This window comes from Myotis myotis, unplaced genomic scaffold (assembly GCF_014108235.1).
Source record: "Myotis myotis isolate mMyoMyo1 unplaced genomic scaffold, mMyoMyo1.p scaffold_m19_p_3, whole genome shotgun sequence".
Taxonomy (NCBI): Eukaryota; Metazoa; Chordata; class Mammalia; order Chiroptera; family Vespertilionidae; genus Myotis; species Myotis myotis.
In genome coordinates, this window is record NW_023416335.1 from 15,666,558 (window position 1) to 15,679,761 (window position 13,204).

General features: G+C 40.8%; 1 protein-coding gene across 13 annotated transcripts in view; it reads right to left on the reverse strand.

Moving 5' to 3' along the window:
- The window catches only part of GTF2E2 (general transcription factor IIE subunit 2), a 97,433-nt gene that overhangs the window by 65,148 nt on the left and 19,081 nt on the right, over positions 1-13,204 (reverse strand). For 12 of the 13 annotated variants that reach the window (XR_004965672.1, XM_036296665.1, XM_036296669.1 and 9 more), the window contains exons 3-4: positions 12,524-12,574; positions 7,935-8,026 (exon numbers count right to left, since the gene is read on the reverse strand). Coding sequence is in view for 12 of the 13 variants with exons in the window: in XM_036296665.1 (XP_036152558.1) it covers positions 7,935-8,026; positions 12,524-12,574 (143 nt within the window). In the remaining variant the exon portion in view is untranslated. The remainder of the gene's footprint in view (positions 1-7,934; positions 8,027-12,523; positions 12,575-13,204) is intronic. The other variant, XM_036296670.1, reaches the window with a different exon arrangement.

Genomic DNA, 13,204 nt, shown 5'->3' on the forward strand with positions numbered 1-13,204 from the left:
GAACAGAAACTTTCATTCACTGCTGGTGGAAATGCAAAATGGTACAGCTGCTCTGAAACACAGTTTGGCAGTTTCTTTTGAAATTAAACATACTCTTCACTATCATATGATCTAGCAATTATGTTCCTTGGCGTCTACTCAGAGAAGATAAAAACTTATGTTTACACAAAGATCTGCACACAGATGTTTGTAGCAGTTTTATTCACAATTGTCAAAACTTGGGAACAACCAAAATGTCCTTCAGTAGGTGAATTCATAAACTGTGGTACATCCAGACAGTGAAATATTATTCAGCACAAAAAGACATGAACTATCAAGTCACGAAAAGACATGAAGGAACCTTAAATGCCTATTAATAAGTGAAAGAAGCCAATATGATAAGGCTACATTCCAACTATATGACATTCTGGAAAAGGCAAAATTATGGGGGCAGTAAACAATTCAGAGGCTGCTAAGGATTAAAAGAGCAGGAGGGATGACAAGCAGAGCACAGAGGATTTTTAGGTCAGTGAAACTATTCTGCATGATACTAACATGATGAACACATTCATTATACATTTGTCAAAAACCCATACAATGTACACCACCAAGAGTGAATCCTAATGTAAATTAGGGACTTAAAATGAGAATGATGTATGAATGTATATTCATAGATTTTTAAGAATATGGTGCAGGATGTCGAGAGCATGAGAGGTTGGGAGTAGCAGCAGTGAACATATGAGAACTCTGCTTTCTGCCCAGTTATTATAAACCTAAAACTGCTCTAAAAAAATAAAATCACAGGTTGAGCATCAACCTATGTATCAGGAGGGCATGGTTTGATTCCTGGTCAGGGCACAAGCTAGGGGTTGTGGGCTCGATCTCCAGTAGGGGGCGTGCAGGAGGCAACCAATCAATGATTCTCTCTTATCATTAATGTTTCTATCGCTCTCTCCCTCTCTGAAATCAGTAAAAATATATTTTTTAAATCTGCAATTAGTTGAACATCATAAACCAACAAAGCTTCCTCTGCTCAATACACTATGACAAACCTGAAAGATCCACACATTAGTAACATTTAAAGGTGGGCAAACTGTATCTCATACAGTTCCCTAAAAGCATTCCTTGACCTTTCTCCATATAACTTCAAAGTAATTCTCACTGACAACTGAAGAGTAAATTAATAAGTAAATTAATAAACTATAAAAAGCTTTTTTTGTTGCTGCCTTAAGTTCTTGGTTTTATCAGATCTTCAAAAAGACTACACAAGGGACAGTTGAAAACTTTCCAAGAATCAATTAACAGATCACCTTTCATATGTATTTTTTCCTCTCTCAAAAGAGACCCTACCCTCGTTCAAAAAAAGGGGTAAAACTTCCACTTCCACCCAAATTTATAATGCATTGCCTGGAGGTGTAATAAACTCTAGGGCCTCAAAAAAAAAGGACAAGTCAAAAAAATATTTGGGGAAGCTTTTATAATGATAATTGAGGTGTCACAGACTACCCACTATATAGCTTCTTGTCCTTTTCAGTCTTACATATTTTTCCAACAGTTCAAAATGGGATATTCTGGCCCCTAACAGGGCTTTCGAAATTCTGATACAGTATAGTTCATGGATGGGCAAACTTTCTGACTCAAGGGCCACAATGGGTTCTTAAACTGGACCGGAGGGCTGGAACAAAAGCATGGATGGAGTGTTTGTGTGAACTAATATAAATTCAAAGTAAACATCATTACATAAAAGGGTACGGTCTTTTTTTTTTTTTAGTTTTATTCATTTCAAACTACGGCCCGCGGGCCGTAGTTTGCCCACGGCTGGTATAGTTCATGGGCAATTGAGAGCAGTTTCATTTAAAGAACTTTGTCTCTTCTATCTCCACACACTCCACCTCCATGCTGTACTGTCCAAAAATGCATCGCTCTTTGGGAGAATCTAATAGAGCAAAGTAAGGGACCACTGATAAGAAACATCTAATAAACTCGACTGTTTCAAGTATTTAAATATAAGTCATTTTCCACAGCAATTCCCAAAATTCACTCCTTGAATATTTATTAGCTTGAAGAAAAAGCACATTTAAAGAGCTGAAACAGTATCAAGTAAGGAGGCTGATTCTTTTACATATAACAAATATTTTCCAGGGCTACCAAATTGTTCAAATTATCTCCATAAAACCCACAGACAAAAACTGCATACAAATTATTTTAGATTAAGTGTGAATTATTCATTGTGAAAGTTTAAAACCTATTTTGTCAAATCCTATCATGAAATTTTTATTCTAATTAGATGTAATTCTCATTACATCTTTTAACCAGTTTTATATTCCTACCTCCTATTACAAAAGTCATAGCTAGCTCTAAAACCAATTCTTTTTTTTCTAATATTTTCATTGATTTTTTCTTTAGAGAGGAAAGGGAAAGAAACATTGATGAGAAACACAGATTGACTGCCTCCTGCACGCCCCCTACTGGGGATCGAGCCCACAAGCCCGGCATGTGTCCTGACTGAAATCGAAGCAGGGACCTCCTGGTGCATGTGATGATGCCCAACCAATTAAGACACAACAGTCAGGGCCCAATTCATTTTTAACAATAGGTATCCTTTTCCATTAAATATACCAAAATAAAGTTATTAATGGAGTTATTTCTGAATCATTCACTTTTATTTATATGTAAAAGCTGAATATCAGAGATCAGAAGATGCAGGCACACACATTTAGAAAAGCAATAACACACCTTTTTCCATATCTCTCACTTCATAATTATTTTATTATGTAATTTATAATGATGCAATGTAACATGATAAGCAGCCTATTTGTTTTTTAAGTTATTATAAAAATTGATATGTTAATTCTATTTGACTATATAATTTTCATCTCAATTACCTTAGAGGTATCTTTTAGTATGCATTGTATAATTTATTTCTCAGTTTTTATAATATTTAAAATGTGTATTGCCCGGCCAGTGTGTCTCAGTGGTTGAGTATCAACCTATGAACCAGGAGGTCACGGTTCGATTCCCAGTCTGGGCACATCCCTGTGTTGTATGCTTGATCCCCAAGAGGGAGCATGCAAGAGGCAGCTGATCAATGATTCTATCTCATCATTGATGTTTCTAATCTCTCTCTCCCTCTCCCTTCCTCTCTGAAATCAATTAAAACATATTTAAAATGTGTATTAACCTATTTATTTGAACTTAAAAGAAGATATTTTATGATATAGCTAGTTGGTTTGACAATGGAGACTAGTTTCATTAATCGAGAGATACTTTCCATAAATCAAATAAGCTAAGCCTTCAGCCTGAGGGTTTTGACAAAAATGTATTTACATACGTAAGATAAAAGCATTTTATGGAAAATTACATTGGCAAAGGTGTACTGAAATTAATATTTTTATTTTCTCAACCACTTCTGAGTGTAACAGATTAAAGAGTGCCTACAGGGGAAGAGGGGGAAATGATATAATGAGGCACTTGCTAAGTCCTGGTCAAGCCTTTTTGATAAACTCCTAGAAACTAAAAAAGCCAATGGTTAAGGACCAGGTAACAAACAAATCCTTTAGCAAGTTAGGCAGTTCACGTTATTTTGCTTTCAACAAAACTGAAGGAGAGCCTAAAAGAACTGTCAACTGATGGATGCTTGATGATAAATCACTGAGTTTTTGCATATAACTTACAAGATTTTGCTATCACAAAACTTCCATTAGAATATATATTTATATAACCATTTATTTCTCAGCACTTAAACCTATAAAATCTAAAAATAAGAGCAGAAATTGTTGCCAAATCCTGTTTCATTCTATCAATAATTAACTTTTATATATGTATCTCTCTCCAGATACAAGAACCACTGGTGGAAGAAGACAGCACCATTCATTTTATTAAAACAAAAATTTTTTGTTGTTGTTAATCCTCACCTGAGGATATTTTTTCCATTGCTTTTCAGAGAGACTGGAAGGGAAGGATGGAGGGATGGAGGAGGAGACAAAGACAGTGACTGATTGCCTCCCACAAGCACCCTGACTGGGGCTGGGGATCAAACCTGCAACCCAGGTAAGTGGCCTTAACCCGGAATCAAACACACAACCCTTCAGTGTGCGGGGCAACACTATAACCGTTGAGAACACTGACTAGGGCTCATTTCATTTTAAAAAAATGAATTTCTATTGAATAATTATTTCAAAGTAAATTTTAATAAAATTTTCATGTTATTCTAATCAACTGTGTGCTAATAATTATAATACCTCAAACCAAGGTATTTTTAATACCTAGAGCATTACAGTCACAAGGAAAACATTTCTAATCCTATCTAATAGACAAACAGGGTAACTGACCATACCTTTGCTGCACCTCTCATTGGCTAAGCAGCAGGTGCGAGCTTAGCAGTGTGACATGCAAATTAACTGCCGCCATCCGGGCCTGCTATTTGCCACCTGGGGTGGTGGGGTGGGACAGCACCATCCCACCTGCCCTACCGCCATCCGGGCCTGCTATCTGCGACCTGGGGCGGCGGGCGTTCCGTGTGCGACCCAACCCAGGGCGGCCAGGTGGGACAGCAGCGATTGGCCGGCCCGTCTGGGCGTCCCGTGTGCGACCTGACCCAGGGCGGCCGGGCGGGACAGCGTGGCTCCTCTGTCACCCCAGCTTCCTCATCACAGCTCCCTTGGGGGTCTAAGCCTTTAGTCGGACATCCCCCAAGGGCTCCCTGGCTGCCAGAAGGATATCTGACTGCAAGCTTAGGCCTGATCTCCCAGGGAGTGGGCCTAAGTCGATAGGTGGACATCCCCCAAGAGGTCCTGGACTACAAATGGGCGCAGGCCGGGGTGAGGGGAACCCTCCCCTGCGAGTGCACAAATTTTTGTGCACCGGGCCTCTAGTCTATATATATAAAACCCTAACATGCAAATAGACCAAACGGCAGAACAACTGGTCACTATGGTGTGCACTGACCACTAGGGGTGCGCATGGAACATGGCAGGCGTCGGTAGCAAGCGGCAGAGCACAGAACATGGCAGACATCGTCCATGGCGGGACAGTGGAGCAGGTAAGCGGGAGCGCCAGACCAAGTCGGGGCGCCAGTTGCTGTCATCAGGGAGAGCCTCTGGTGGTTACTGAAAATTCTTTGCTCCTGCACACCACGGTCCCAACCAGTGCTCGCACCTGCTGCTGGTGCCAGTCCCGCTCACACCCGCTGCCAGCACCAGAGCTGCCACTCGCACCTGCTGCTGATGCCCGGCACCAGCAGCAGGTGCAAGTGGCGGCTGCTGACCCCGATCACCCCTGAGGGCTTCTCTAGCTCCTCCTGCTCCTGAGGGGCAATCAGGGCAGCAGCCGCCATTCGCACCCGCTGACGGCGCTGGCCCTGCTTGCACCACTGCTGGCGCCAACCTCAATGGCTTCACGCGGTCAGCAGCTGCAAGCGGGGCTGGTGCCATCAGCGCATGGGAGTAGCAGCGGCAGGAGTGGGGCTGCTGGCAGACAAGGGACCAGGGGCCACAGCAGGAGGGGGAACAGAGGATGGGCCAAGACCTGCCCCTGTGCCCACCGCAGCCTTGCAGCCCAGTTCAAGGTGCACGAATTCGTGCACTGCGCCCCTAGTTTATATGTGTGTGTGTGTATGTGTGTGTGTATAATGTGTACATATACATATATGTAAATAATTGTGGCAAAGAAGTTTGATAGATATTCAATAAAAGATTTTCAAGCATAAAAATACATAACATTAGCATATAGTATAGAGGGAGTAACAGGATGGACCAACAAGTTCGAGGGGAAAATAAATTTCCAACCATTGAGCTTTGTTTTAATTTTTTAAATGTTTTTATTGATTTGAGAGAGAGAGAGAAAGAAAAAGAGAAAGAACCATCAACCAGCTGCCCCTGTACGCCCTCTAATGGCAATTGAGCCCCAAACCTGGGCATGTATCCTGACTGGGAATCGAACTGGTGACCTCTGCCTGGAACAATGCTCAACCAACTGAGCCACACTCATCAGGGCTTTGTTTTTTATTTTTAAATTAATGATGGCATTTAGATTTTGTTAAATATAAAAAAGAATGATTTATTTCATTAAAATATTACAATATGTGCCGAAACCGGCTTGGCTCAGTGGATAGAGCGTCGGCCTGCGGACTGGAAGGTCCCAGGTTCGATTCCGGTCAGGGGCATGTACCTGGGTTGCGGGCATATCCCCAGTAGGAGATGTGCAGGAGGCAGCTGATCGATGTTTCTCTCTCATCGATGTTTCTAACTCTCTATCTCTCTCCCTTCCTCTCTGTAAAAAATCAATAAAATATAAAAAAAAAAAAAAAAAAAAATATTACAATATGCGAGAAATTCTATCCTTTGCCACTTTTGCTGAAAAATTGTAGTTATCAATTTAAATATGTGCAAAGGGATACACAACTTTTCAAAACTGTTTCAGGGAACAGGAGTAAAAATTTGAACACTATCCTAGATAAGCCAAATTACAGTAAGGGTCATCTATGTAAGTGAAGACTATTAGCAAAAGAGCAAAAACAAGACATTTAAATGTCAGTCTCCCTCAACAGACGGACAGCCACAAGGACATACATTTTTTTCCTGGGTATTCCCACCTTTAGTGCTACAAACAGTATATAGTGGGTTTTAAGAATTGTTTATCAAGTGTAGTAATGGATAGATGAAATTAATGGTGAATATGTAAGTGTCAAAATATAGTATTTGGTAATGGGAAATTATAAACCAGGTTTCTACTAGAAATTAAGTGGACATAGGCAGACACTAAGACTCTTAAATTATGAAAGTCTCAGCATAAAATCTTGATTTATAGTTTTTAAATGATAGCTGAAATTTGAAATAATTATAAATACAGAACTTTGACTCTTTTCAAGAGATACAACTACTAACTAAATGGGAATAAGAGTTTGCTAAATGAAGGGTACAAATTTGAAATCAAGTAACCATCCTAGTTATAAATTAAATTTTACTTAGTAAGTTAGGATTCAAAGCCTTTAGAAAGCCAAAATGTTATAATCATTAAGCTTATTTCAAAAAAATACTAAATCTTCCATCAAACATTAAATTCAAATTATTTTGTGAATTAATGTTTTTCTAAGACCCTCAGTAATTCTAATTTTCTCCTCCAAGATGTAGAAAAGCCATCACCTCCACCTGCCTGAACTATGTAGTTTCTACTTTTCATATCAATGGAAGTAATATTCTCTTCTTAGGGATTTTGTAAACAGGTATTGACTTATCCTTGAATTAATGCAAATTAAATATACTTAGGTGACTCACTGCAATGTCAATCTTCTATAATAATAAAAGTATAATATGCTAATTAGACAGGACAGCCAAACGGCCTTCCAGACGTCTTTCCAGATGAAGCCACAATGGCTGAGGCAGAGGCAGTTAGGGGCGATCAGACAGGCAGGCAAGCAGTTAGGGGCAATCAGGCAGGCAGGCGAGTGGTTAGGGGTGATGAGGCAGGCCGGCAGAGAGGTGAGGGGTGATGAGGTAGGCAGGCAAGTGGTTAAGGGTGATAAGGCAGGCAGGCAAGTGGTTAGGGGCGATCAGGCAGGCAGGCAGGAGAGTGGTTAGGAGCCAGTGGTCCTGGATTACGAGAGGGATGTCCTACTGGATCAGGCCTAAACCGGCAGTCAGACATCCCCCAAGGGGTCCTGGACTGCGAGAGGGTGCAGGCCAGGCTGAGGGACAACCCCCCCACCCCCGCCGCACAAATTTCGTGCACCGAACCTCTAGTTAGATATAAAAGGCTTAAAACATTATTTTTACAGTTTAGAGATATTAATAGGCATAAAATAAACTACATATGTTGAAATATACAATTTTTTTAATGTGACATATATATATATATACATATATATATATATATATATATAAATTTACTTCTGAAAATCCCAATCCCCTTCTGCCAAGAGATTAAATAGGATTTTGTTATCTGAAAAAAGTACTTACTTTCATATAATTCACTATCTTAGCAAGAACGCCAAACTTATATCCAGAGCTTCCTGAAAGAGCTTTCAAGTTAAATGATCCATTGCTATGATCTGAAAACAAAGTTCAAAAAAAATAACATTTTCATATTAGATGTGATTATGACTTGTAAGCACCTAAGATGACTTTTTAAAACAGCTAAGATGGCTTTAATTCAGATAAAGATTTTCCTTGTTTGAGATTTTCTATCCAGTGAATTCTATACTATAAAACTTGGTGAAAAGTTAAAATCCTTGAGTGTATAATTAACTGCCCATTGTCTCACTAAGGATGGGAACAAAATATGCATAATTCAAAAGCATTAAAATCTATTTCTTTTGTAAGTACCTTTATCTCACTCTTTCCTTAATTCTGATTAGATTTCCCCCATAAATAGAAGCAAGACTTTTTAAACAAAACACAGTACAGATCTCAATCTGATCACTAGTGCTTTTCTTTTTAATTTTTTTTTTTTAATCCTCACCAGAGGATTTTTTTTTCAATAATTTTTAGAGAGTAGAAGGGAGGGAAGAAGAGAGAGAGAAACATCGATGTGAAAGACACACACAGATTGGTTGTCTCCCCCACGCGCCCCAACCAGGGTGGGGATCTGAACCTGCAACTCAAGTACATGGCTTCTTCTTCTTTTTTTGATCTTCACCCAAGATATTTTTTCTATTATCATTTAGAGAGTGTGGAAAGGCGGGAAGAGGCAGAAACATTGATGTGAGAGAGACACAACTGGTTGCCTCCCAAACCTGCCCTGACCAGGACTAGGGATTGAACCTGAAACCAAGGTACAAGCCCTTGAACAGAAATCAACCCTTCGGTTCTCAGGATTGGCGCTCTAACGACTCAGCAACCAGCCACAGCCAGGTAGATGTTTTCGATCTGGAATCCAACCAAGACCCTTCAGTGTGCCAGCCTAACATTCTAACCACACTGGCCATAGTGCTTTTCTAACAAATTTAAAACCATGAGAAGTGGTTACTTCTGGGGATAAAAAGTTCAATTTATCGAGTGAGCACCAAAGCCCCATCGAAGCAAGTCTAGCCCCAGAGGGGTGTCTCCAGCACAGAAGTTCTCCCACTGCAGACACAGCTGATTCTCACAGCCAATTGCCCTGGAGGTCAATTCCTCACAGTGATAACTACAACAATCAAGGCTTAACTACAACAAGACTGTGCACAAAGCCCACAAGGGGGTGCACCAAGAGTGTCTACCTCAGGTAATTGGGACACTTAGCACAGAAAGGCACTCTATCGACACAGCGAAGCATAAAAAATGCCGAGACAAAGAAACAGGACACAAACGACAGAATTGGAGGAAAGCAAACTGTTGGATATAGAGTTCAAAACCACACTTTTAAGGTCTTTAAAGAATTGTCTAGAAGCCGCCGATAAATTTAATAAGGCCCTCAAAAAGACTGGTGAGACCGCCGATAAATGTAGTGAGAGCCTCAAGAAATCTAATGAGACCCTCGATGTTGTGATAAAGAACCAACTAGAAATTAAGCATACACGGACTGAAATACAGGATATTATACAGACTCCCAACAGCAGACCAGAGGATCGCAAGAATCAAGTCAAAGATTTGAAATACGAAGAAGCAAAAAACACCCAACCGGAAAAGCAAAATGAAAAAAGAATCCAAAAATACGAAGATAGTGTAAGGAGCCTCTGGGACAGCTTCAAGCGTACCAACATCTGAATTATAGGGGTGCCAGAAGATGAGAGAGAGCAAGATACTGAAAACCTATTTGAAGAAATAATGACAGAAAACTTCCCCTACCTGGTGAAAGAAATAGACTTCCAAGTCCAGGAAGCACAGAGAACCCCAAACAAAAGGAATCCAAAGAGGACCACACCAAGACACATCATAATTAAAATGCCAAGAGCAAAGACAAAGAGAGAATCCTAAAAGCAGCAAGAGAAAGAAAATCAGTTACCTACAAGGGAGTACCCATATGACTGTCAGCTGATTTCTCAACAGAAACTTTGCAGGCCAGAAGGGAGTGGCAAGAAATATTCAAAGTGATGAATACCAAGAACCTACAACCAAGTCTACTTTATCCAGCAAAGCTATCATTCAGAAGTGAAGGCCAGATAAAGAGCTTCACAGATAAGGAAAAGCTAAAGGAGTTCATCACCACCCAACCAGTATTATATGAAATGCTGAAAGGTATCCTTTAAGAAGAGGAAGAAGAAGAAAAAGGTAAAGATACAAATTATGCAATCCTGCCCCTGGTGCCTTATGCCTTTGCACATGCTCTTCCCTAGGCCTGGAATGTGCTCTCCAGAGAGCCCCCATTGCACATTCTAATGTGGTGAATTCTCTCCTCCTCCCAAGTTCACCTCCAACATCACCTACTCAGTGATGCCAATCCAAAAATCCTCAACATTAATATAGGTTCTAGAGCAAAATATCGGAGAACCAAGATGGCGGCATAGGTTAACGCCGGAATTTGCTGCTTTGAACAACTACTTCAAAAGTGAAACTAAAAGACAGAAGGGACATCACCCAGAACCACAGGAACGCTGGCTGAGTGGAAGTCCTACAACTAGGAGGAAAAAGAAACGCATACGGACACTCAGAGGAGGCGCAGTGCTGAAGTCAAATACTGAGGTGCGGAGTGCGCGAGCGGGCTGGCGGAGGAGGGCGCGGTTGGCGTTTTCAATCGGGAGGGAGTCGCAGACTCTGAGCTCCAGATACAGGCGAGTCTTTAGGGACCCAGACTCAAACGGGAGAAGCGGGACTGTCTGGCTTCGGTCAGAGCGAGTGCAGCTTTCTCTCTGAGCTTTGCAGTGGGTGCTGGGACTCAGAGAGGCAGAGCCCCTGGGGACAGGACTAAGAGCCGCCATAACTGCTCTCTCCGGCCCACCCTGTTGATCCTGTGCGACCCGCCCCGCCCAAGCCCTGCACAGAGGCATTTGCCGGATAGCCTCAGGCAAAGGCTAGATTAGCACCTCCCTAGAGGACAGAAGTTCTCTCACTGCTGACACAGCTGATTCTCATAGCCACCTGGCCTGGAGGTCAAACCCTCCCTGGTATTAGCTACAACAATCAAGGTTTAACTATAAGACTGCGAACAAAGACCACTAGGGGGTGCACCAAGAAAGCATAACAAAATGCGGAGACAAAGAAACAGGACAAAATTGTCAATGGAAGATATAGAGTTCAGAACCACACTTTTAAGGTCTCTCAAGAACTGTTTAGAAGCCGCCGATAAACTTAATGAGATCTACAAGAAAACTAATGAGACCCTCGATCTTATATTGGGGAACCAACTAGAAATTAAGCATACACAGACTGAAATAATGAATATTATACAGACTCCCGACAGCAGACCAGAGGAGCGCAAGAATCAAGTCAATGATTTGAAATGCGAGGAAGCAAAAAACACCCAACCGGAAAAGCAAAATGAAAAAAGAATCCAAAAATGCGAGGATAGTGTAAGGAGCCTCTGGGACAGCTTCAAGCGTACCAACATCAGAATTATAGGGGTGCCAGAAGATGAGAGAGAGCAAGATATTGAAAACCTATTTGAAGAAATAATGACAGAAAACTTTCCCCACCTGGTGAAAGAAATGGACTTACAGGTCCAAGAAGCACGGAGAACCCCAAACAAAAGGAACCCAAAGAGGACCACACCAAGACACATCATAATTAAAATGCCAAGAGCAAAAGATAAAGAGAGAATCTTAAAAACAGCAAGAGAAAGAAACTCAGTTACCTACAAGGGAATACCCATACGACTGTCAGCTGATTTCTCAACAGAAACTTTGCAGGCCAGAAGGGAGTGGCAAGAAATATTCAAAGTGATGAATACCAAGAACCTACAACCAAGATTACTTTATCCAGCAAAGCTATCATTCAGAAGTGAAGGTCAGATAAAGAGCTTCACAGATAAGGAAAAGCTAAAGGAGTTCATCACCACCAAACCAGGATTATATGAAATGCTGAAAGGTATCCTTTAAGAAGAGGAAGAGGAAGAAAAAGGTAAAGATACAAATTATGAACAACAAACATGCATCTATCAACAAGTGAATCTAAGAATCAAGTGAATAAATAATCTGATGAACAGAATGAACTGTTGATTATAATAGAATCAGGGACATAGAAAGGGAATGGACTGACTATTCTTGGCGGGGAAAGGGGTGTGGGAGATGCGGGAAGAGACTGGACAAAAATCGTGCACCAATGGATGAGGACAGTGTGTGGGGAGTGAGGGCGGAGGGTGGGGCGGGAACTGGGAGGAGGGGAGTTATGGGGGGAAAAAGAGGAACAAATATAATAATCTGAACAATAAAGATTTAATTAAAAAAGAAAAATAGCAAAAAAAAATATATATATATATAGGTTCTATAGATTGAATGTTTGTCTTCTCCAAATTGATATGTTGAAACCTAACTTCCAATGTGATAGTATTTGGAGGTGGAGCCTTTGGAATGTGGGTAGATCATGAGGATGGCACCCTCTTGACTGGGATTGATGTCCTTATAAAAGACACCCCTTCTACCATGGGAGACACATCAAAGAGACAGCTAATGAGCCAAGAGGTGGGCCCTCACCAGACATGGAATCTGCCAGCACCTTGATCTTGAATTTCCCGGCCTCCAGAACTGTGAAAAATAAATTTCTGTTTATAACCCAAAAAAAAAAAAAAAAAAAAAAAAAAAGATACAAATTATGAACAACAAATACACATCTATCAACAAGTGAATCTAAAAATCAAGTGAATAAATAATCTGATGAACAGTATGAACTGGTGATTGTAATAGAATCAGGGACATTGAAAGGGAATGGACTGACTATTCTTGGGGGGGAAAGGGGTGTGGGAGTGAGGGAAGAGATTGGACAACAATCGTGCACCTATGGATGAGGACAGTGGGTGGGGAGTGAGGGCGGAGGGTGGGGTGGGAACTGGGTGGAGGGGAGTTATGGTGGGAAAAAAGAGTAACTAATGCAATAATCTGAACAATAAAGATTTAATTGGGGAAAAAAAAGTTCAATTTATCACTTATGACATCAATTTCTGCTTTTAAGTTAAAACAAATGGGCATTAATAAAATAAAAAGAATGATACCATAACTATTTTAAAGTAAACTTTAGAGATAAGTTAGGAATAAGAACTGTAAGTACCGCCACTGCATAAACCTGGATGCTTAGAAAGAATGATAGCATGAAACGAGGGGCAATCTGTACAGAGGAGTATTTGTTTCAGAACATCTATCATTTTGTTGCATTCTTAC